This window comes from Triplophysa rosa, linkage group LG18 (genome assembly GCF_024868665.1).
Source record: "Triplophysa rosa linkage group LG18, Trosa_1v2, whole genome shotgun sequence".
Classification (NCBI taxonomy): Eukaryota; Metazoa; Chordata; class Actinopteri; order Cypriniformes; family Nemacheilidae; genus Triplophysa; species Triplophysa rosa.
Window position 1 is genome coordinate 19,765,336 of NC_079907.1, and position 21,141 is coordinate 19,786,476.

At 39.9% G+C, this 21,141-nt stretch overlaps 2 protein-coding genes across 8 annotated transcripts; one reads left to right on the top strand and one right to left on the bottom strand.

Moving 5' to 3' along the window:
* Nucleotides 1-3,580: 3,580 nt before the first annotated feature.
* Nucleotides 3,581-6,205, bottom strand: drd6b (dopamine receptor D6b). Its single transcript, XM_057357827.1, is given in 5 exon segments — nt 3,581-3,985; nt 3,987-4,168; nt 4,171-4,269; nt 5,241-5,464; nt 5,466-6,205. Coding segments are annotated over 5 exon segments (1,422 nt in total). The 5' UTR covers nt 5,978-6,205.
* A 721-nt stretch (nt 6,206-6,926) lies between these two features.
* Nucleotides 6,927-20,912, top strand: tbc1d12b (TBC1 domain family, member 12b). 7 transcript variants are annotated; one of them, XM_057358807.1, is made up of 15 exons: nt 6,927-7,208; nt 7,658-8,534; nt 8,808-8,922; nt 11,832-11,888; nt 12,685-12,806; nt 16,299-16,381; nt 16,924-17,041; nt 17,134-17,240; nt 17,433-17,534; nt 17,647-17,744; nt 17,876-17,947; nt 18,980-19,108; nt 19,206-19,315; nt 19,412-19,670; nt 19,859-20,912. In XM_057358807.1, exons 1-15 carry the CDS (start codon nt 7,205-7,207, stop codon nt 19,925-19,927), a joined length of 2,322 nt encoding a protein of 773 aa, XP_057214790.1. In that variant the 5' UTR covers nt 6,927-7,204; the 3' UTR covers nt 19,928-20,912. The 7 variants fall into 7 exon arrangements, with proteins under 7 accessions (XP_057214790.1, XP_057214793.1, XP_057214792.1 ...); XM_057358810.1 differs by having other exon boundaries at nt 17,433-17,513; XM_057358809.1 differs by having other exon boundaries at nt 8,811-8,922.
* Nucleotides 20,913-21,141: the final 229 nt, after the last annotated feature.

Consider the following 21,141-nt stretch of genomic DNA (forward strand, 5'->3'; position numbering starts at 1 on the left):
TATATATATATATATATGACTCTTAATTAAGTGGAACACAAAATTAATATAGGCTATTTTGATCTCTCAGTGTGTTCATACAGCGTCAATTAATACGAGCCAGTGTTGTTTGGTTATCAACGCATTTCAGAATATCTTGTGTTCTGTATAAGAAAGTCATACAGGTTTGAACTGTTGACTTATTTAAAGGCTCATGTATCTGGTAGCCTATCATGTCTGTGCACGGTGACGTGATTCCTGGTGATCCAGTGAATTTTCGGTCAGTGCTGATTGGTTGTTCATTTCACAGATAGCTTACATTGAAAGGATACTATCTTTTAATAGCACTGTTTGTATTTATTGTTTGCTTGTTTAACATGTAGTTATTGTGTGTGTGTGTGTGTGTGTGTGTGTGTGTGTGTGTGTGTGTGTGTGTGCGTGTGCGTGTGCGTGTGCGTGTGCGGGTGTGGGTGTGGGTGTGGGTGGGGGGGGTTTCTTGAAAAGTAATTTTAGAATCTTATACAACCATTGAATATTTATTGAAAATTATTAAGAAAGTCTCATCATCAAAATCCTCATGATCTCTAGCATCCAGAAGACAGATTTATGTTTATAATTGTCAATAATTAAAACATTCTTCTTTTCATTTGGCTCCAACGAATGAGAATCATTCATGCAAATGCACTTGTCATTTTCAAAATTCTAGGTGAATGCACGTGAACTGTCACACTGGTGACGGGAGAAAGGTGATTTATTCTATCCTCTACGGTTACTCAGTGTCACAAGGGGTTTGTGGTTCAGAATCTGTATGTATCTTTATTTGGATGGTGTGTTAATGTAGACATCTGTGTGTCGTTTCAGTCCGCACCTCTGCATATGGCTGCGGGTTACATGGCTGCCGTTTTATTTTTGTGGCAATAAGAATGAATGAAAAACTTTTAAGAAATGAACAAAAATATATAATGAGAAAGAAAAAAACACACTGATAATGAAAACAATAAACCCAATTGCAAGAATGCAACAAGGTTTTCAAATAATCAGCATTTTTCTTAACTGTTTTCTAAGTTTTGTTTTTGCAAATCATGGGTTATGAATTCGCTGCTTGAGTTTTCATTTGCGCTTTCCGAGTTTTTCGTTCACGCTTCTCAAGTTTACGTTTGCCTTTGACCTTGTGGGCGGAACTTTACTCTCATTTCTGACAATAGATCTTCCAAAAGTTACACGCTGGACCTTTACATTTTTATAAAATGCAACATCCAGTGAATTCAAGCTATACGTTTGTGTTCCCTTAGTTAAGTGTTAAATATGTTAAATGCAATATAATATAGGCTTCGATGAGAGGTTTGCATAGATAGGAGAAATGTTCAGGGCCGGGATCTATTTCGCTGAGAACCATACTGTATGTCACCTATGTGTATGGAATCGGAGGAGGAACAGGGTGTCATGTTCATAAGGTCATGTTATCTGTCAGAAGTGAACCCACTGACGACAGCCTGCAGCACAACATGGGAGGAGAAATAGATTTTCCGTCGTGTGACTTTAAGGAAGTCCATTCTTCAGTTTAATGCTATGAAGATGGCCCACTCAACGGCCTCGCTCTGGCTGAATACATCATCTACAGAGGAGAACAAGTACTGTAATCGCTCGTCTGACTTACATCTAAACCCACCAATCACATTTTTTGTTTTTAAATGCTTTTTAGCGGCATATATTATTCAAATTCACATTTATTTCTAAAGCTGCTTATACAAAACACAGATAATAGGGCTGCACAATACTGGAAAAAATGAGACACTGTAGCTTTAAGGAACAGAACGGCATCTCTGCTCTAAAATGCAACAACATTTAAATTGTGACATTTAAGGAACATTTATAGAATTTTCTTGGTTTTGATATTTTGTAGTGTTGCATTACTCTTGTTTTGTATCCTGAATATCTCATCACATACCAGATGATCAAAACAAACACACTGTTTACCGCATGCATCTGTGTGTGCTGTGTTGTTTTGACTGATATTGTCACAACATGTTACTGTAAGCTATTTATTGTTAGGTCAGTTACATCTCTGTAGACGCATAGGGACTCACATATCTAACTCTGGTTTCACTCGCATTTCCTTTCATAAAGGATCATGACATTTACCATGAGGAGGTGACATGTAAATGAAGAATTTTCTCAATTCTGCTCTGATGCTTGTTATAAAGCCCCTTTCACCATCTCCTGGATTCACACTCATGATTCATTCTGACCCTCACCTTGCTCCATTTACCCTTCATCCACATTTACGTTCAGGACGTGGCATGTTTGGTAAATATGCCCGTTGCACTGTTTAGACATACACATGTGCAGGTGTTTAAAACCCAAGTCACGTCACATTCTCATACCTTGTTCTTGTATTAAAACCTAGACCCGGTGGAAGCACCATGTTCCATTTTTCTTTGATGGTTTTAGCATTTTTGATACTGTAAGTGCGATTTGTTTTGCTGTTTAAATTGCACTGAAGTACTTTCATAAGATGTTTAGCTCCATTGTGACAACATGCCCCAGCAGCATTGTATTGTGCAAAAAAAATCTATATGTGTTCAGTGAAACCTTTTTTACCTTTTACTGAGAATGTTCAACAGCTATTTTAGCAGTCGAGACTATAAGGCACGTGCCTATAAACTAACTCTCCTGTGACATGTTTGATAAAAGGACTCACAGAAGGTGATTCTTGTAAATTGCTCCAAATGAGTCTGTTCTTCTCAGAATTGATGTCCTCTTTCATCATCATTCATCAAGTTTTGCATCTTGGCTGAATGATTTTCTGAATGTCTGCTGAGACGTCCTCAGGACTTTTGGCAAAGACCTCCGATGAGGATTTAATAACGTTTTATATTGTGCTTTAAATTGTGCTTAAACCATCCACACAAGGTAAACATCCTTGAGGATTCTGGGTAAATGCAAAGGCTTTTTCACATTTCTGTGTAGGAGACCATGATGCCCCTCCAATTCCATCAGAGAGATCTTTCTTAAACCCTCTCTCATCCAGAAAACACAGTCCACTGCTTTCATCAAATCCTTGTTTTTTCCCTTTTAACCATTTTGTCTCTGTGGCTTAGATTGGGTGTACCTGTTTTATTAATGTTTTTATTATTTAAAACCTAACATGGTTTATTTTGTTAAATGTTAAACGCAGTGACACTGTATTCATTTATGTTTATCCCATTGACCGTTTAAACACTATAACTGCAAAACGCATTAAAATGCTTTCATGTTTTCAGATGTAATGAAATTAAAATGCGTATAAAATATTGATTCAAACTAATGTGTGGTTCTCTACTGAATCTCAGTAGATGAACGCTCACTTCACAGCATTTTGATTATACAAAATCTGATTCTATTTACATGAAAACCCTACTGCAAAATGTAGGCTCATATTGTAGAGTTTGACCGTTATTGACTTTTTGTGACATCATCTGTGAATGTTAAAAAAAGAACATCAATATAAAAGTCACTAAAAAGAACGTTCCGTGCATCAGAAACCTCATTATGGAACCTTTGCAGGAACCTTAAGAGTGTGGATTTATCAAATTGACACTTATGCTTTGGAGGAATGAACTCATGGGCTAATTATTACGGAGCTATAAATCTTTCCAGTTTTGTCTACATGCTTCTCCTCAATATGACCCGGAATCCCACAGCAGTTGCTCGGTCCTGTGGATGTGAAGCGCATCATGTCCAAAGATATCTCCAGCTCACCTTCTTGCTGCTCGGTGCCAGGCAGCGGCACGTTTCTCTGGATACAAGACAAACCAGAAGCGACCGAAACCCTATCGAAAGACGCGAGTACCAAAACGGGTACCATGGGTACCAAAACTAAGCGCTGAGGATCGGATGCGTCCTGCGCGTCTTTCTGGGGAAGAGTGGTGTCGTGATGGGTTGCGTGATGATAAGACACCAGCTCGTTACTGAAATTCACTGCCTCCACCGCAGAAGACGCGCAAAGTCTGTTGCAGCCCAATTTTAGTGGTGAACGCTTTCCTGAAATCCGCGTTGAACGCATAGATCACCGGGTTGAGGGCAGAATTGGCCCATCCGAACCACACAAAGATGCTGAAGGTTGTGCTGCTGACGCACCGAGAGTCTCCGAGCGCGTCCAGGTCACAGAAAGGAACGATGCAGTTCAGGACGAAGAACGGCAGCCACAAAACACAAACACTCCCATTATGACGGACAGGGTTTTTAACACCTTGGTCTCTTTCTTGAATGTGCTTTTAAGGGACTGTTTGTCAGGGCTCGGGTCTAGCACTACTGGTCTTTGTCTGTCTGGTCCTCTGTGTTTGTTTCTGTCGAGCACTTGACAGCTGCCATGTGCCCCAGGACCGCGTGTGTGGCCCCGCCCCCTTGTTACCCGATCGCCTACTCTTTGTTTGATTCACCTGGTTCCCTCGCTAACTCTCAGTCTCCCCAACTGGTTTCTCATTTCACCTTCTGATTGCCCCCCTTTTTATTCCCTGTGTGTTTCAGCGTTCTTTGTCAGTCCATTACAGTTTGTCTTGTGGCGATCGCTGGCCATCTTATCCAGTCGGTCTAGTCTAGTCTAGTCTAGTCTTGTTGTTTCCAGTTTTTTGATCACCGTGTCTTGTCCAGGCTCCTGTGCTGCTTTCACCCTGTCCTGTTCTCGCTGCTCCCGCTTTGATAATCTTCACTACAGACTTCAAGTGACGGCTATCTGTCGAGGAGGGTCACCGAGGCGAGTCGAGCACCTCTTCACCCGGGGAACCTCCCGTTGAGTATCTCCTACGGATTCTTGCAGCCCGGCTGTGTGAATGTCGCCCTGGGATTGTGTCATGGCCTTCAGCTAACGGATTTTGGTCTGGGTTCGTGGCCGCATTGTACGGATTATCATCGGGGATTTACGGTCGCTTACCTCTGGTCTCCACGAATGTGACTCTAAACCGACGGTATCACCGGGCAGCTAGCTTTCTCTGGTTGGACGGCCGTGGACTGTGCCAACTGGTTCAACCCCCGCTTGCTGCGGATGCTCTGTGGATTATTTTTTGGTTTTCCCCGCTTGCTGCGGACGTTCTGTGGATTATTTTTTGGGTCTCTCTCCTCTTCCCCTAACAGTCGATTGGCAGAGCGCTCGAGCGCTCTAGCCTTTGCCCTTTTAGTTTATTCTTTTCTGTCAGTGACTTTGTACTGTTTAAGTTCTTGAGTGTGGGGATTTCACATTAAAACTTCTCGATCCTGCGTTTGGCTCCAGTGTCTTGCATCACACTGTTGGCTCGAGCATTCGCGGTGACTTTGAGTGTGTCCGGCTGCCCAGATCCTTCGGATCTGCATTTGCGCAATCCTGTAGATGCGCGTGTATGTTCCGATCATAATGATGACAGGAACGTAAAAGCTTACGAGTGAAGATGCAATGGCGTATGTCCTGTTCAAAGTCGCAGTGCAGTCCTCCGATGGGATGCCGTGGTTTATCGGTGAGATATGTGCACTCAGCCTTGTGCCAGTTGAGTCTGACAGGGACGAAGGAAATCAGGATGGAGAGGGTCCACGCCATCCCGATCATGACAAACGCCACCCGCTGGGTCATTTCACGCTCGTAACGGAAAGGGCTCAAGATGGCCCAGTATCTATCCAAACTTATGATGCAAAAATTCAGAATAGATGCCGTCGAAGACATGATATCAAAGGCTATCCAAGTGTCACAAAAGCTCCCGAAGAGCCAACAACCGGCCACTTCGGAGACAGCCTTCCACGGCATGACCAGAACAGCCACGAAGAGATCCGACACTGCCAAAGATATGACGAAAAAATTAGTCACTTTGGATCACAGATGTCTGAATTTGATGACGGCGATGCACACAAGAGTGTTCCACAGCAGCATGGAGACAATGAGGGCGCAGAGCGCAGAGGACACCATCGCTGTCCTTTCCTGCTGTTTCCATTTCTCTAGGCCCGAGTCAAATATCTCATAGTCTTCTATTGGTCTCTCGTGTCCCCTGTTCATCTGCTTCTCTATTTGCGCTCCTTTCCAACTCGTTTCTTCCTCCTAAAAAGTGCAATCGTGTTTCTGTTGAATAGAGCATCAATTGCAGGACTGGAGGTGATCGGCTCTCACTCTGCTGAATTATTGGTCTGATGTTGCATCTGTAATGCAGTCCCACAGAAAGACGAGAGATCAGATACGACATTTAGAAGTCACATAGCAGCAACATGGGTTCTGTGAACTTCTGTGAGCACAGGTGTGTTAAAACTAATGTACGTCTGTCTGTCTGACTGTTTGCAACTTATCAGAAACTCTCTTCAAAATAGGGGTAGAACTATAATTATCAGTATATACCAAAGGACAATATGAGTATAAACATTTTCTGTAAGACCTGTAATTATGTCAATAAAATAAATAATAAATTTTTATTGCTGATCTGAGGTGACGTTTACGTTCTTGAAATGACTGACTGACATTTACTTCTACTGTATTACAGTTAGTTTGATTTATGATGAGGTGTTTCTGTTGAATAAAGTGTGCAACCGGCCAGTATAAGTGCAATTTATTGGATCAACAAATAATTACGCAACTGATAATTGACAGCAAAGCGTTACTGGCGTCAGCATTTGCTAAAAGGTTCTAAAAAAGGTTGAAATAAAAAGGACTTTCCCTTTTTTGTTTATTTATGTGCTTTACGCACCTGAGGTCATTTTGAGCGCAGCTTTTCTCTTTACAGCATTTAAATTGAGTGCCAATACAGAAAATGCTGAAAATAAATACGGCGAGAAAAATAATAACAATAAACACACTGAAGGAGAAAATAAAAATGATATAGAAACCAGTGGTAATAAATGTACACACAAAATGATCTCTGTTCAATACTGTGCCTGTACAGTGTGCGCATGACATGTGTCCAGCAGACGGCGCGCAGAGTCTGATGCAGCGCATTGCGTCACCGCGTGACGTAGCTCGATTGTCAAAATGGCGTCAGGTCACGGTGCGGAGATCATCTGCCGGTCCCGGTCCGGGCAGCGCTCGTGTTTTAAATCATGAGGTTTATCTTGTGAATATGCTGAAGGACAGTTCGAGTAGATATTCTGCTGAAAGAAGAGCGGAGGGCATTTAAATTAGAGGATAGTCATGAAGACAATGATGTACCTCGACATATGACAGCGAACCGTGACAACATCAGACCTCTCTGGAAGGCTTTATAGTAGAGATATTTGATCAGGAATTGGGTTGAAGTCGATGGGTATGTAAAGTCACTTATAACATCGTTGTCCCAAATCCTAGTGAGCTGCCTGCCTAGACAGCATCACATGTCATTAAATTCAGAGGTTGAGAACGTTGTAATTCACAATCCTAACCATTACAAACTGGGATTATTACAGTAAAAGTATTTTTCCCGTGTTTGCTGGATTATTTGTTAGCAGTTATATAACCACTGTTTCACCACAAATACGGTTACTGTAGCAGAACCATGTTTTTATTTGTTATTTATTACATGTAACGTTAGGGATGTAACGACAGCTCACGGTTCGATACAAAACACGATACTGGTTTCACGATTACAATAATGTGTTGAACACGTTTAAAATTCAACGTTATTATTTTAATATTATTAATAAATTGCTTCCTAACTTGAATGCATTGTGCGTAAAAAGGGTATACAAATAAAAATGTCTTGTAATCGTACTGTAGGTTATCCATCCACTGGTGTCCAGAAGAGCCGCATCATCTCCGTAGATTCTCCTCTGAAGCTCATGGTGGAGTCATCTTCCTCTGGAAGCCGGGGTGCTGAGGATAGCAGACCACCTTCCCACATCGCTGATGTCACAGACAGACGAGAGGACATAATGCAGGACATGATCTCCCACACCGGGACGTCGACGAGAGACGAAAATCAATCACCCACCGGGCGGCACACTGATCTCCTGTGCTCTGCTGCAGGAAGTCAGTCATGTTCCGCACCGCATGGCACACAATTGCCAAACGGAAATGCTGAGTGTGAAGTTTCAAAATCGTCTCACCTTGAAGGAAGTCATTTAAAAGGCGAACCGTCTTGCGATTCTTTACACGGTGCTTTGAACGTTGATGGTGTTCTCGGGGTTGAATCCTGTCCCTCCGTTCCTCTAACCAGCCAGTCGAATTCTCCTTCTGAAGTAACAGAACCACCTCAAGATGGCGGTGAGATCAGATCTATCGGGTCAGGACATAAATCTAATCCCCAGAAGCAAGCTCACGACGATGAGGACGTCAGCAGTTCTCCTGACGCAGAGCCGTACAGAAAGTCATCCGGCAGTCCGTCAGCTGCTGTGACACGCTCTCTCAGGACATTTTCCTCTATCTCTTTGCATAACAATGAATCCACGTCCTTGAGTCCGGATGATGGCGAGATCTTTCTCACCTCAGACAGACCGGATGGTTTAAAGTTCATGGATGTCAGTCTGGTCTCCAGGAACACGTATGAAATCAGTCGGCGTCAGAGCGCCCCGGACAACATCCCCACCACGTTGAGCGTCGCTGCGTCCGGTCTCACTCTTAGCGAGAAGCATGGCGTTTCTGAGATGTTTAGCAGGTATTGTCATACACAATTATGTCTTGTATTCTGTCTTGTTTCTAAGATTTGTAGAAAAAGACTGCAGCATGTATCTAATATACCAACAAATGGTTTCCTGTTCCTCGTTCTTAAAGATTCAAAAATCATTTAGGTTTCTTGTTTTATCATTTCTGTACATATCATGTTAAGCTTGATCAAGAGGAACGCTGTGTCTCATCTGTGATGTCATCGGTGGGGTCAAAAAGGGACCTGATGTGGTGTTTAACACTTGTTGTGTGATCGTGTCTTCAGCAGAAGTTTGTTCTCCAGAAAGCAGAGAGAGACCCCCAGCGCACCGGGATGGAAACTGTTTGGAAAAGTCCCTCTGAGGGAGAGCCCCCCCAAAGACTCCAGAACCATTCAGCAGGTCTGTTCACAACCCGTTCACAGAGCGATGCTTCTGTACACTCGACAGAAGATTGTTTATTTCCTGTCTAGTCTGTTTTACATGTATAAAAACTATAAAAATCTACATGCGATTCATCAGAGCTGAAGTAATAAACGTGTCGTAATCTTACACCAAAATGTCACAACTTTCTTGCTCTTTCTGTTTCGCTGATGTCATGAGGCTGGGCAGACCAGGACGAATCGACCAATAAGATCATCCTATGAATTTGACTTGTCATTCATGAGATGTTAGGGGCTTTCACACCGCAGGAACGTTTTCGTAGTTCCTAATACTATTGGTGGAAATACCTTTTTGGTGTGTTGTTGGCACTGTATAGAAACTAGGAATACGTCATTTAAGTTATAGAAACACCTTTTGGACTTTGGCTGATCGCATGCCACAGAACAGTGTTTTAAAGCGTTACAAGACATAAATGTATAGGAATGTAACGATTCACCGTGAGCCGGTTGAAAATCGATTATAATATGTGTGACGATTTAAGTCGGTTGAGATGTTATTTGAATCGCAGTACATGTTTTGAACAGCAGGGGCCGCTGTGTTTACTGCAGACTTGGAAAATGTGGATATGCTGATATTTCTTTAATGTTTATAAAATCCAAGAAAAGCACAGACAAAGTCTTAGTTTGTTTATTTTAAAGAGATTTTTGTATTGCTCATTTTTTATTTGATTTGGAATTTGTTTTTAAATTGCAGTTTAGTTATCGGCCAGTAACTGGTATCAGTCGATAAAAGCAAGCAATATTAAAGTCCCAGTGAAATAAAAAATAACAATTCCTATTTTTTCATGAAATATTGCAGCGTTTATTGTAAATAGCTTACCGATGTGGGTCATTCTATTTTTTTTATTTGTGTGCCCTCATAATCTTCAGTTAAAAACTGAAAATGCACTTCAGTCCTCTAGTGACTATCCCTATTAGACACTGTCCACACTAATGCGTTTTCGTTTGAAAATGCAACTTTTTCTCTCCGTTTTGGCCTTTCGTCCACACTGAGACAGTGTTTTTGTCAACGAAAACTGAGCTTTTCGAAAACGCACTTGAAAGTGGATATATTTGAAAACGACGTTTTCGCGTTGTAGTGTGGATGAGGAAAACGGAGGGATTTAAAAACGATAAAGCGTTTTTCATCATGTGACGCAGTTGTTCCGGCTGCTCTCCTGTTTGATAGCATTAATGTCAGTTCATGCATACTTTAGATTGCATTTTAGGAGACGGAATATTTAATTTCTCGCAGTTATTGTTTGGCAGCGGAGCGTGAGTTAAGTTTCACTTTCGCAGCTTTATAGTCTTGTGTTACCCGCAGCAACATCTCTAAGTTACCTCATTGTCTGTCTATTTTAAAAAAACTGTGTCTTTGCTCCACATTGCCGCGACATAATAAGAATAAAGAATTTTATTCTTATTATGTAAGAATAATTATTTTCTCCGCCTCAGTGTTATAGCAGTGCAAAAGAGATCTTTTAGCCCACCTTTTTGTTTATTTAATTGCAATTTTTATATTCCATCTCTGTTATCACAAAAACAGAAAAACACAACCTCAATCACTGCGACCATCAGTTTTTTTTTTTTTTAATGCCGTGCTGTCGGCCGGTTAATGTCACTTCAGAGGTCCTAATGCCGGTGTGAATGCAACCAGGAAAATACATCCCTTGTTCCTCATTTCTATCAATTATTTTCTTGAACTACCTGGTGTGAAAGCGGCTGTTGCTGCTGTTTAACTCACAAAAGATATCAGTGTCATTCATGCATGTCTAACCAGGAAACACACTTCTTCAAACATCTCACCAGACATCTTTTGTACCAGTTTCACTTTTTTAGTATAAATGTATATCTCGGTTGTCTAGATTAGATGTTTTGTGTAGGTGGTGACTGGAGTTTTGCTGGTTTGGTGTTCTCACACACACGTTTAGTTATGGACTCATGATTATCTTCTGTTAAACTTCACACAAATAAGAAAGATCCAGTCTGGAATAGCCAGTTTCATCGGACGCGCACACCTATTTATATTTCATTTAATTTATGTTAATATTATTAATATTATTATTTTATTGTATAATAATTGTATTAAATAAACAGTTTGTTGAATCTTGCTGTATGTTCATTTTATTAAATAAACAATTTGTTAAAAGGGTCCTGTATTTTTGTCGCATTTAAAGAAAACGTATGGTACATTGACATCTAGAGGTTGAGCTTGGTATCGCAGTCTAAATGCAAAATATTGGAGAGACCAGTTTAGCCAAGTAACATTTCTTCTCGGTTTCTTTTGCTTGTTATCAGAAATAATCTACAGGCACTAATTGTTTGTGAATGTGTACCGGAAGTTAATGGCAGTCCACGAACGCGCCCTAGCGCAGTAACGTTTTGTTTATGTTGTTGCTTTGAAACCGTCTAGAAAGCCTTAGCAGTTGAAAGAAACATACAAGCAGAGTGTACGAGCCGTTTGTCTTATGCTGTGTTCACACCAAACGCGAACAATCGCGTTCCACACACTTTATTACTCGCGGGAAAAGTTCGTTATTTTTGCGTGAGTGGCGTGAAAAACATCACGTGATGGGGAGTGTCTTCACGCGTCCGGACCCGTCAAGCAGTAGGTGTCAATGAGCTCTTCGTGCGAATTTCTCGCTCGAGTTTAAATTTTTCAACTTGCGCGGCAGACGCGCGTTCACGACCAATGCGCCGCCCGATTCGCGCCATTAGCATCGCCTGCTGCAAGTTCAAATCTATTCGTGTCTTTGCATTAACTTTGTATGTAATTAACTTAATTAGTGTTTGGTGTGAACGCAGCATTAGTTTGTCTTAAGGGTGAGAGTCTGACGAGATCAACACATGCTGTTCTGTTTGTATATTTGTCTGTTTTCCTCTCTTCAGGACAGTAATCCAGGCAATCTCACGTCTGTATCTACACCTGATCTCTTAACTTCAGCGGTATGCCTTAACGTCTCTAAACAAACCCTTTCAGTCATCCTCACGTCTTCCGTGCACGGAAAGATTTCACCTCCCATTGGTCATTTCATGAACTCGCATCACGTGACATCCCTGCTCAACCAATCACCATACTGCTACACATGCTGTTTAGTTAAAGGAACCCAGAAGGGAATCTTAGCTATTTGTAATCATTTATCCACCATTGTGAATAAACCAAACCTTTACGACTTACTTTCTTCCTTGACACACAAGAAAGCTGTTCGCTGTTCTTTTCCACACAATACAAACGAACAGGCACCATCAAATGCTATAAAGGAGATTGTTCAGTAGTCTTTTAAAGCAGCATTGAAACCAGTAATGCCTGCTGTCTTTGTTCTCTGGTTTCACTGGGACCAGCACTGACCTCCTGATGTCCTGTAATCTCATTCTTGACCGTGTTTGTAAATCTGGATATGTAAATATGCAGTTTTGATATCGAGCAGATTGACCCTCTTTCTTTCCTCTGACTGGTTTCTTTCTTTCACCCATATTTCATGGGAATAAAGCCTCTTTCACAGTGTATTCCTTGAAGCGTCTACAGATGGATGTGGAAGACAGTTAGGATGAATGGGATAAAGCTCATGATGTAGATGGTACAGGCAGATTACTTTCTACATGGCTGTTACACATCACACTCAGTGACCCGTGTGTTTCATGAACCTCCGCCTCTTCACGTGCCTCCATGTCATCATGTGTCGCTCGCACTAACTTGCGATTCTGTTAAAGGCACATTTAGTAAAACTTTGCTTTCTCACAGGAGTATGAAGCCAAGGTGACCAAATCCAGCCCGAGTCCATCCCTTTCCTCTCAGAGCCAACGTAAGAACTTGGAGTTTGAGCCGATGTCCACCACCGCTCTCATACTAGAAGACCGCCCCGCGTGAGTCCAACATTAAACTCATGATGATATATCAAAGCTAGTGATATAATTAAACTGAGAAATACATTCAACATACAGTAAATGATACAGCACTTGGTAATGTCAATGATTTTATTGTAATACTGTCATGTTTTTGTCATTTACTTATTTCTGTCATTTTATTCTGTTTGTGTAGACATTGAATGGTTATTTGTTTAATTCATTCATTGATATCTCAACTGGTAGTTAGTATCAACTGATGGGATTTGTTAAATACTTACGAACAGATTTCCTCATTAGGCATTAAAAACAAAGTCTTCCATGTTTAAAAGTATGGCTGTCAAAGTTAACGCATGAGATTGATTATTTTTCAGATTAACGCGTTCAAATACTTAACGCAATTAACGCAGCATCCGTTTATTTTGTCATCCTTTGTCTAGCGCAGTGGTGTAAAGTATTGGAGTAAATGTAATTAGTTACTGTACTTAAGTATCTTTTTGGCCACTTTGTAGTTGTACTGACTGAGTATTAAAGATATTAGCTACTTTTACTCTCTACTTGACTACATTTTTGAACTAGTATATGTACTCTTTACTCCACTACATTTGTAAGGACTAATGCAATGACACATTACATTTTGCATGGCACCTATCTTTTTTGCAGCAGTTTATTTTTGCTACAGAAGATTAATATTGACATTTACAGGGCATTGAAGGTACTATATCTTGTGGATTTTGCCCTTTCTTACTAAAACTCATGGCTTCTTTATGTGAATACGAGTGCAGTATCAGGTAGTTGTCAATTGCTGGCGGTTTATATGTGAAATAAGGACAAACCAGCATGTCCAGTGCAAAAAGGCTTTGACTATTTAATTTTACTTAACATTATTTTATTTATCCGTTATATTGAAGAGACCTTTTTGAAGGAGTTTGGTTTACTTATGAGCACTTGAGATTAAATGAGACTTGGGTGTTTATAATAGATGTAGGTTACGGTGTCGACCATGATTTGTTGCCATTTTGAGGTGTTCAGTCTTATTATGATTTAAGAAAATAAATGCGATTGCTCTCCTCAAGAATCAACTGTTTCTAGTTTTTCACTGACATATCTCTTAAGTGTTGAAGACTAGTGCTTCTTTTCAGTCACGGGCTAAAGACTGCGTCAGTCAATCTTTGTCAGACAGCGCAGCACCAGTATTAAGTTCTCTTTCGTGCTTGAATGAACAAAACACAAGATTATGTCAGAAAGCCCGTTTTCGTAAACACAGATTTCAACGTGTTAAATAAAATCCTAAATGAATGCAAAGAGTTGTGAAAATGGGAAAGGGCGTCAGCTGCGTAGAGCGGCAGCTCTTAAAGGGGCCGCGTTCTTAAAACTGCTGCTGTGACTCCTGTCATTAATGTTAATCAAAGAACAAAAGAAAAGAGGAATTCAATGTGTTTTGTAGATTTAATTCTGTATTTAATTTAGAATTTAGCATTAAAGACTGTAAAGTGTTTAATTCAATTTCTGTATATTTAATACATGTTAGACACGATAGCTCTCAATTATTCTGTACTTCAGTGTTGAACAGCTATAAATAATGTTAAAATAAAGAAAAACTAATCAATTTAATGGAGACATCAGTTGCAGTACTAATATCAGAATGTTAGCTTTAAATCATAAAATGTTGTTGTTAAAGAAATCTGATGTTTCTACATTAATTTGGAGATTAAATGTGAAATTATTAGAATGTAAAAGTATATTTAAAAACATTAATGTTATGTGCAATTAATCGTGATTAATCACAGAAAAACTGTGTGATTAATCAGATTGTTTTTAATCGATTGACAGCACTTCTTAAAAGCATTAATTTCTAAACGTTATCACGTTTCAAACATTAAAAAAGTCTCATTACCGTAACAGTCTAAAAATGTCAATACCATAGAATGTTTAGCTAAAAAAAAGTTTTTATTTATCATACACAATATCCTCACGCAATTGGCATGATGGAGTGCTGGGCTCGAAATAGAGACCATTTTAGTCGCATATGCTCCCTAAATTTAACATGTGCGATCTCAAAATATATTTAGGAGCATTTGTGTGAGTGCACATTTGGTGCACGACCTGTTTTCATTACTGTACAGAACACGTGCGTGCTGTGAGCTACAGGGACCGGCCCGGCCATTCATAGACAACGTTCCCTATGTAAACACGCGCTAGACGGACTGGTTTCAACGTTAATGTGCATCTCTCGCATCTGCAGCACATAAAGCCAGGCTGTAAGGGGTAGTTCACCTTCAAAATGAATTGTCATTTCAGACCTGTGTGAGTTTCTTTCTTCTGCAGAACACAAAAGAAGATATTTTGACAAATGTTGGTAACAGAACAGCACTGGCCCCCATTCACTGCTATTTTAACCAATACAAGTGAAAGGGGGCTGTTAATAACATTGTTCAAAAGATCTTCTTTTGTGTTCTGCGCAGCGCGCATCTGAACGGCAGCTGACTGTAACACAAGTACAGTATAGTAATTGCAAGTTCACATTAAGTTATTTTGAATACATTCACAGCCAAACCTCTTTAAAAACAAATAATCTGTCTCTTACATATGTGCAATGTAAGCATAAAACATGTTTATGTTTATGTAGTTTTAACTGTTTCTCTGAAGGCTGTGAGGGTTCAGTCAGTGGAGGAAGGAGGATCGACAGTAAGATATGATCGCCACCTCTGCTGACACGAGCACTATGCAAAAGCACATAGAGAAAACAACCACAGCTCTTTACTAAAAGCTACACCTGTTAAGAAAACAAAGCATAATTTTTGTCAGTTGAGTTTGTGACAAAACATTTTGCAGTGTTTACATATTGTTTTTTACTGCATAATCTAATTAATTAAAATAGAAGTTTAATGTGCTTCATAAAGTACAAGTTGATTTTATAATGCCTACATTTTTTGTATTTTGTGTTTTTAAGGTGAACAAAAGACTATTTAATCTAAATTAATCTGTTTAAATTACAACATATCATGCACTCGGACATAGCTGGACATGTTACGTTAAGGAGATTTTCAGCAAAAAATGCAAAATTAACAAAAATAATTAGTTGCAATGCTAAAATTATTCATTGCGCAAGGTAGAGAACACAATTATGTTTATTGTGATTATTTTCGTGTTATGGTTTATATTTAAAAATCATTACTGCCATGATGTGTCAATGGTTTGGTCAGAATGAACCACATATTACAGTCCTCTTGTGAGGTTCATCGTATCTACTGACCTGCATTCCAGATCTCCCAGCAAACCTTCACAGGCTCATCTTACATGAACAAAAGGCTATAAATAAGACTTAGCACAGACTGTATCGCATTTCGCCACGCAAGTGTCTTCAAGTCTCCAAATCCTTATTAAGAATAAATGACCAGTGAAATGTGAGATCGTCATTTGAACCATAACCCAGTGATTCCAGAATCTTCTTTCCAAGTTTATTTGTGCACACAATAAGGGTTGAGAATGAAGTTCACTTGTCTTCCTCAGGAATCTTCCTGCTAAATCAGAGGAGGAGGCACAGCGCCACCGTCAGGAGTATGATGAAATGGTGGCCGAGATGAAAAAGAGAGGTACACTACTGAAACGTATTACTCATTAACATAATGGTAATGGTGGATTTTAATTCATAGTGAGGATCCATGTGACTTAATGTAGTCTTTATGCTGGGTTCACACCAAACGCGAACAATCGCGTTCCACGTGGAAAAGTTCGTTATTTTCTCGTGAGTGATCTGACAAATATTTTCAACCTTCGCGGAACGTGCGGCAATCGCGCCGCCCGATTCACGTCATGCTGGGCTCACACCAAACACAAACAATCGCGTTCCACGCTCTTTATTGACAAATATTTTCAACATGCGCGCAAGAGGAGTTTGACGTGCGTTCGCGTCTATTCGCGTCTTTGGATTGATTTTGTATGCAATTTACTCGCGCAAATCGCTTAATTCGCGTTTGGTGTGAACCCCCTACCATTCGCATCGCCTGCCGCGAGTTCACGTCTACAAGCGTCTTTGCTTTGAATTTGTATGTAATTTACTCGCGCAAATCGCTTAATTCGCGTTTGGTGTGAACCCAGCATTAGCCCTGCTGTGACATCTCATGTCTGTTGACAGAACTGAAGGACGCTCAGAAGAAAAAGAAACAGATGAAGGAGAGGTTTAAACAGGAGGACAGCATCGCCAACGCTATGCTGGTGTGGAACAATGACATCCTTCCCAACTGGGAGAACATGTGAGATAAACACATGCTTCACCGTCACCTGATGTTAATGTGCCGTGTATCTCTACATTGTTATATATTAACGGCTCTATGTTGAACTTCAGGCGCGGGACGAGGCGTGTGCGAGATCTCTGGTGGCAGGGTCTGCCACCCAATGTGAGGGGTAAAGTCTGGAGTCTGGCCATCGGGAATGAACTCAACATAACCTCAGGTATTTAACGTGTCAGTGAAGAGATTAACTGAACTTTTTATTACCTTTCGACTGCATTACTCTGATAAACTGCTCCGAGCCGTTCAGGTGCGCCTCGTTCTTTCTTTATGATAAATAGATTATGTATATAAATCATTTGTTTTGTATGGATGTAAGCTGTTGCCTGAGACGAATGTGTTTCTCTTTTCTCAGATCTTTACGACATCTTCCTCTCGCGAGCCAGGGAGCGATGGAGGAGCATCAGGGAGACGGGCTGTGAGCTGGAATCAGACGGTTTGTCTTTCTCGTATATACGTATGTTTGAGCTCACAGGTTAACCATACCAAGATACCTAAATATCCTAACGTTTCACTGAATCAGTGTTGTGTCTGTATGTTGATGTGTGAGGTTAATTGTGTTGTGACAGTGGACAGTGGGGCGTCAGTAGCAGACCGTGAGTCCAGTCTGGACGTGATTAAACTGGACATCTCTCGCACGTTTCCATCTCTCTTCATCTTACAGAAGGTAAAGCTCTTGTTCTTCCACTAATAGCTGTAAAATTATTCCAGGTAAAGTTGTTGCTTTCCAGCGTCATCACTGCAGGATCTGGAACAGGTTGATGTGGATGATGCTGATGTGTTTGTGTTGTTTGTTAGGGTGGGCCGTATCATGATCTTCTGCACAGTGTGCTGGGCGCTTACACCTGCTACAGACCTGACGTGGGATATGTGAGTCAATTCATCATCTACTCGCATCTATAATCTACTGCTCACACCATGAGAATATTGATAGATTTCAAATAATCACAGGTCCACTTCATTAAGCCAACACTTTAAACTATTTACAAGATTATATTCTGCAAAAAGAAAATCAAGCATCACTACTTTTTCCATTCACATTACCGAAACTGGTAGTTTTACACATAAAAAAAATACATGTTCAATTTTGTATTCATATTTCATTAATGTATTATGTATGATTAGGGCTGTCAGGATTATTCAATAATCTCTTCGCGATTGTTTGACCTCATCGCGATGGTTTCAGATCATCGCAATTATTGCACATCTCTATAGAAGACACTAGGGGGAGCTGTAGTGCATCTGCATATTGCATATTGTATTGTAACTAAAGCATGGTAATACTTGTAAAATGTACCGCCACAACACAATCACTTTAAAAAAAACTAATGCATATACCATAAAAATAACCTGCAGTACAATTTAATATTATTTCAGTGTGAAAACCAGTCTACCAAAATCTCATTAACATAGAATTTACTTAATTTACAAGTATTTGGCGGTTGTATTATTGACAGGTAAACGCCTAAACCTTAAGTAAGATGACCCAATTTTTTCCTATGTATTTCCAAGAAAAAGAACATTCAGAACTTTATATTCAGAACAATATGGTCGTTTCAAAGCTGAATAAAAAATTTATGAGAATTAAAAGTCAGAGCTCTAAAACAGACAATTAATCGTCATAATCGCAATGATTTATTAGACAATTAATCATCAGCCAGATTTCATAATCGTGACAGCCCTATGTATGATTAATAAAAACTAGGCATCATGGCTTTGCTTTTTTAGAAAAACAAGCTATGGGATCGGTCGTTTTTAGTGTTAAAATGTCAGTGAACATTTTCTAATTGATTTTAAGCATGCCATACCTTGTTTTCAATAAATAAATAAAAAGTAAATTTGTTGATGCGAGTGTTTTTAAGAAAATCATGTAGGAAAACGGCAGCTTTATCTTGGCTGCAGGTTCAGGGAATGTCCTTCATAGCTGCAGTGCTGATTCTGAACCTGGAGGAAGCTGATGCTTTTATCGCCTTCGCCAATCTACTGAATAAACCCTGTCAGATGGCTTTCTTCAGAGTGGACCATGAGCTGGTACATCCCTTCATTACACATCAAACACACATTACTCAACTTATTGTGAACGATGGTCAGATGCTCTACGGTTTTTACAAATGTGTCTCGTGCTTAGATGCTGAAATACTTTGCGGCATTTGAAGTGTTCTTCGAAGAAAACCTGCCCCGACTCTTTAATCATTTCAAGAGTTACAACCTCACACCCGACCTGTATCTGATCGACTGGTGAGTCCACGAACATTTCAACAAGTTACATGCTGTATGTGTATCTATATATCATCATTTGTTGAGGACTAACCTGTGATGTTTGTGTCTGAACAGGATCTTCACGCTCTACAGTAAGTCTCTGCCGTTGGACGTGGCGTGCCGGGTGTGGGACGTGTTTTGCAGAGACGGTGAAGAGTTTTTGTTCCGGACGGGTCTGGGGATCCTGCGGCTGTATGAGGAGGTTCTGCTGCAGATGGACTTCATCCACATCGCTCAGTTTCTCAACAGACTGCCGGAGGACACGCATCCTGAGCGCCTCTTCTCCTGCATCTCCAACACTCACATGCTCAGCGGTAACAGGAAGTGGACGCAGGTCAGTTCCTGTCGGAGTGCTTGCCTGATTGCCAGTGTGTGAAATCAGACAGGATATTACAGGCAAATATATGTTCTGCCACATTTGATGTATTTGCACACAGACTCTTTCGATACATGATTTGTGCGGAGGTCAACCCTACAGTAACTCGCTGAACGTTTGTTTCATCTTTTGATTCTTTTCATCAGGTGTTTAATATCCTCGTGAAGGATAAAGAAGCAGAGAAGACCAGCAGTCCTGCAATGAAAAACTCCTGAAATCTCTCAGGGCACGAGTTTTAACAGCTTTAAAACAAATGAAATGAAGTGCACCATGAAGAAGACAACTAAAAATGATCACTTTGTAACCGTTGCCAGTATTACAGATGCATAATTTGATGATAAAACCTTTAATGATAGAAAAAATCCACCAGCTTAAGTCATGTACCGTATCAAATACCAGCGTCGGTTTCGTTGTCTGATTCTTTCTTATGGAGAGGAAATATATCGTATCAACGACTGATGCATTTGATCAATACAAACATTTCATATGTTGTTCGATCGTTTCATTTTGAGCCTGTTAATGCACTTGTGACTTTAATATTTGACTTGAACACTATGAATAAGTTGTAGAATAGCAGGATGTGATGCTTTCTTAAGCGCTTTTTAAACCGTAATGCGGTGCAATAGAATTTGTAAGAATAAGTCTGATGCAGTTATTATTGAGCGATGCAGAAATGTCTTGAAGTATTCCATGACATCTCGCAGCTTCTTACCGAAGAATTATTTGTTCCAATCAAATTCTTCTTTTAAAACGCTAATATGTAGGTTAATTTTAAAACTCAATCAAATGTCTTTATGTGCTTTATTGTGAAACATGGATCCAGAGATTTGTGCACGTGTGTGCGTGTGCGTGAGTGTGTGTGTGTGTGTGCTATGATAATATGGCTTTTCTTTGTTTGTGATGTCTGTTGATTTTCCTCTTTAATTTCTTTTCGACCAAATACTTTGATGCTCATTGTAGGTTTGAACTCCAGTGTGTTGTTATTGGGTATGTAAACATTTTTGGATTGAACGCTACATTGTGCGCGGAGAAGTGATTTTAATATGTAAATTGTATCTTAATTCTCAATTATTTCTACACTCCTGGTTTTATTGTACAGTTTTCTTACGCAAGTGAAGGTTTGTAAATAACTGACATTATTGACACCATACATTTTAAATGTGTAAATAAATTTGAGACTGAAATTGTTTTTATTTGTTTTTATTTAGAGAGTTTGTCACTGTCTATTTTTTGTCATTTTAAAATGATATCAAGTTCAGACGGGGGAATTTGAGTAAATATTGTGTTGGGAGTTATTGAATAATTCTATTAATAAAAACCGGTTCCTTCTTTGAATCTAACACGGTAGCAAAAGATAGCCTTTCATGATTTCATTTTCTACTCATTCTCTTTATTAATATTTCTGTACATTCGGAACCAATGCCTAAAT

Coding starts and splice junctions, on each gene's coding strand:
- tbc1d12b (XM_057358807.1), top strand. Junction 8,535..8,807: donor GTTTCTGAGATGTTTAGCAG/GTATTGTCATAC, acceptor TCGTGTCTTCAG/CAGAAGTTTGTTCTCCAGAA. Junction 11,889..12,684: donor CTGATCTCTTAACTTCAGCG/GTATGCCTTAAC, acceptor GCTTTCTCACAG/GAGTATGAAGCCAAGGTGAC.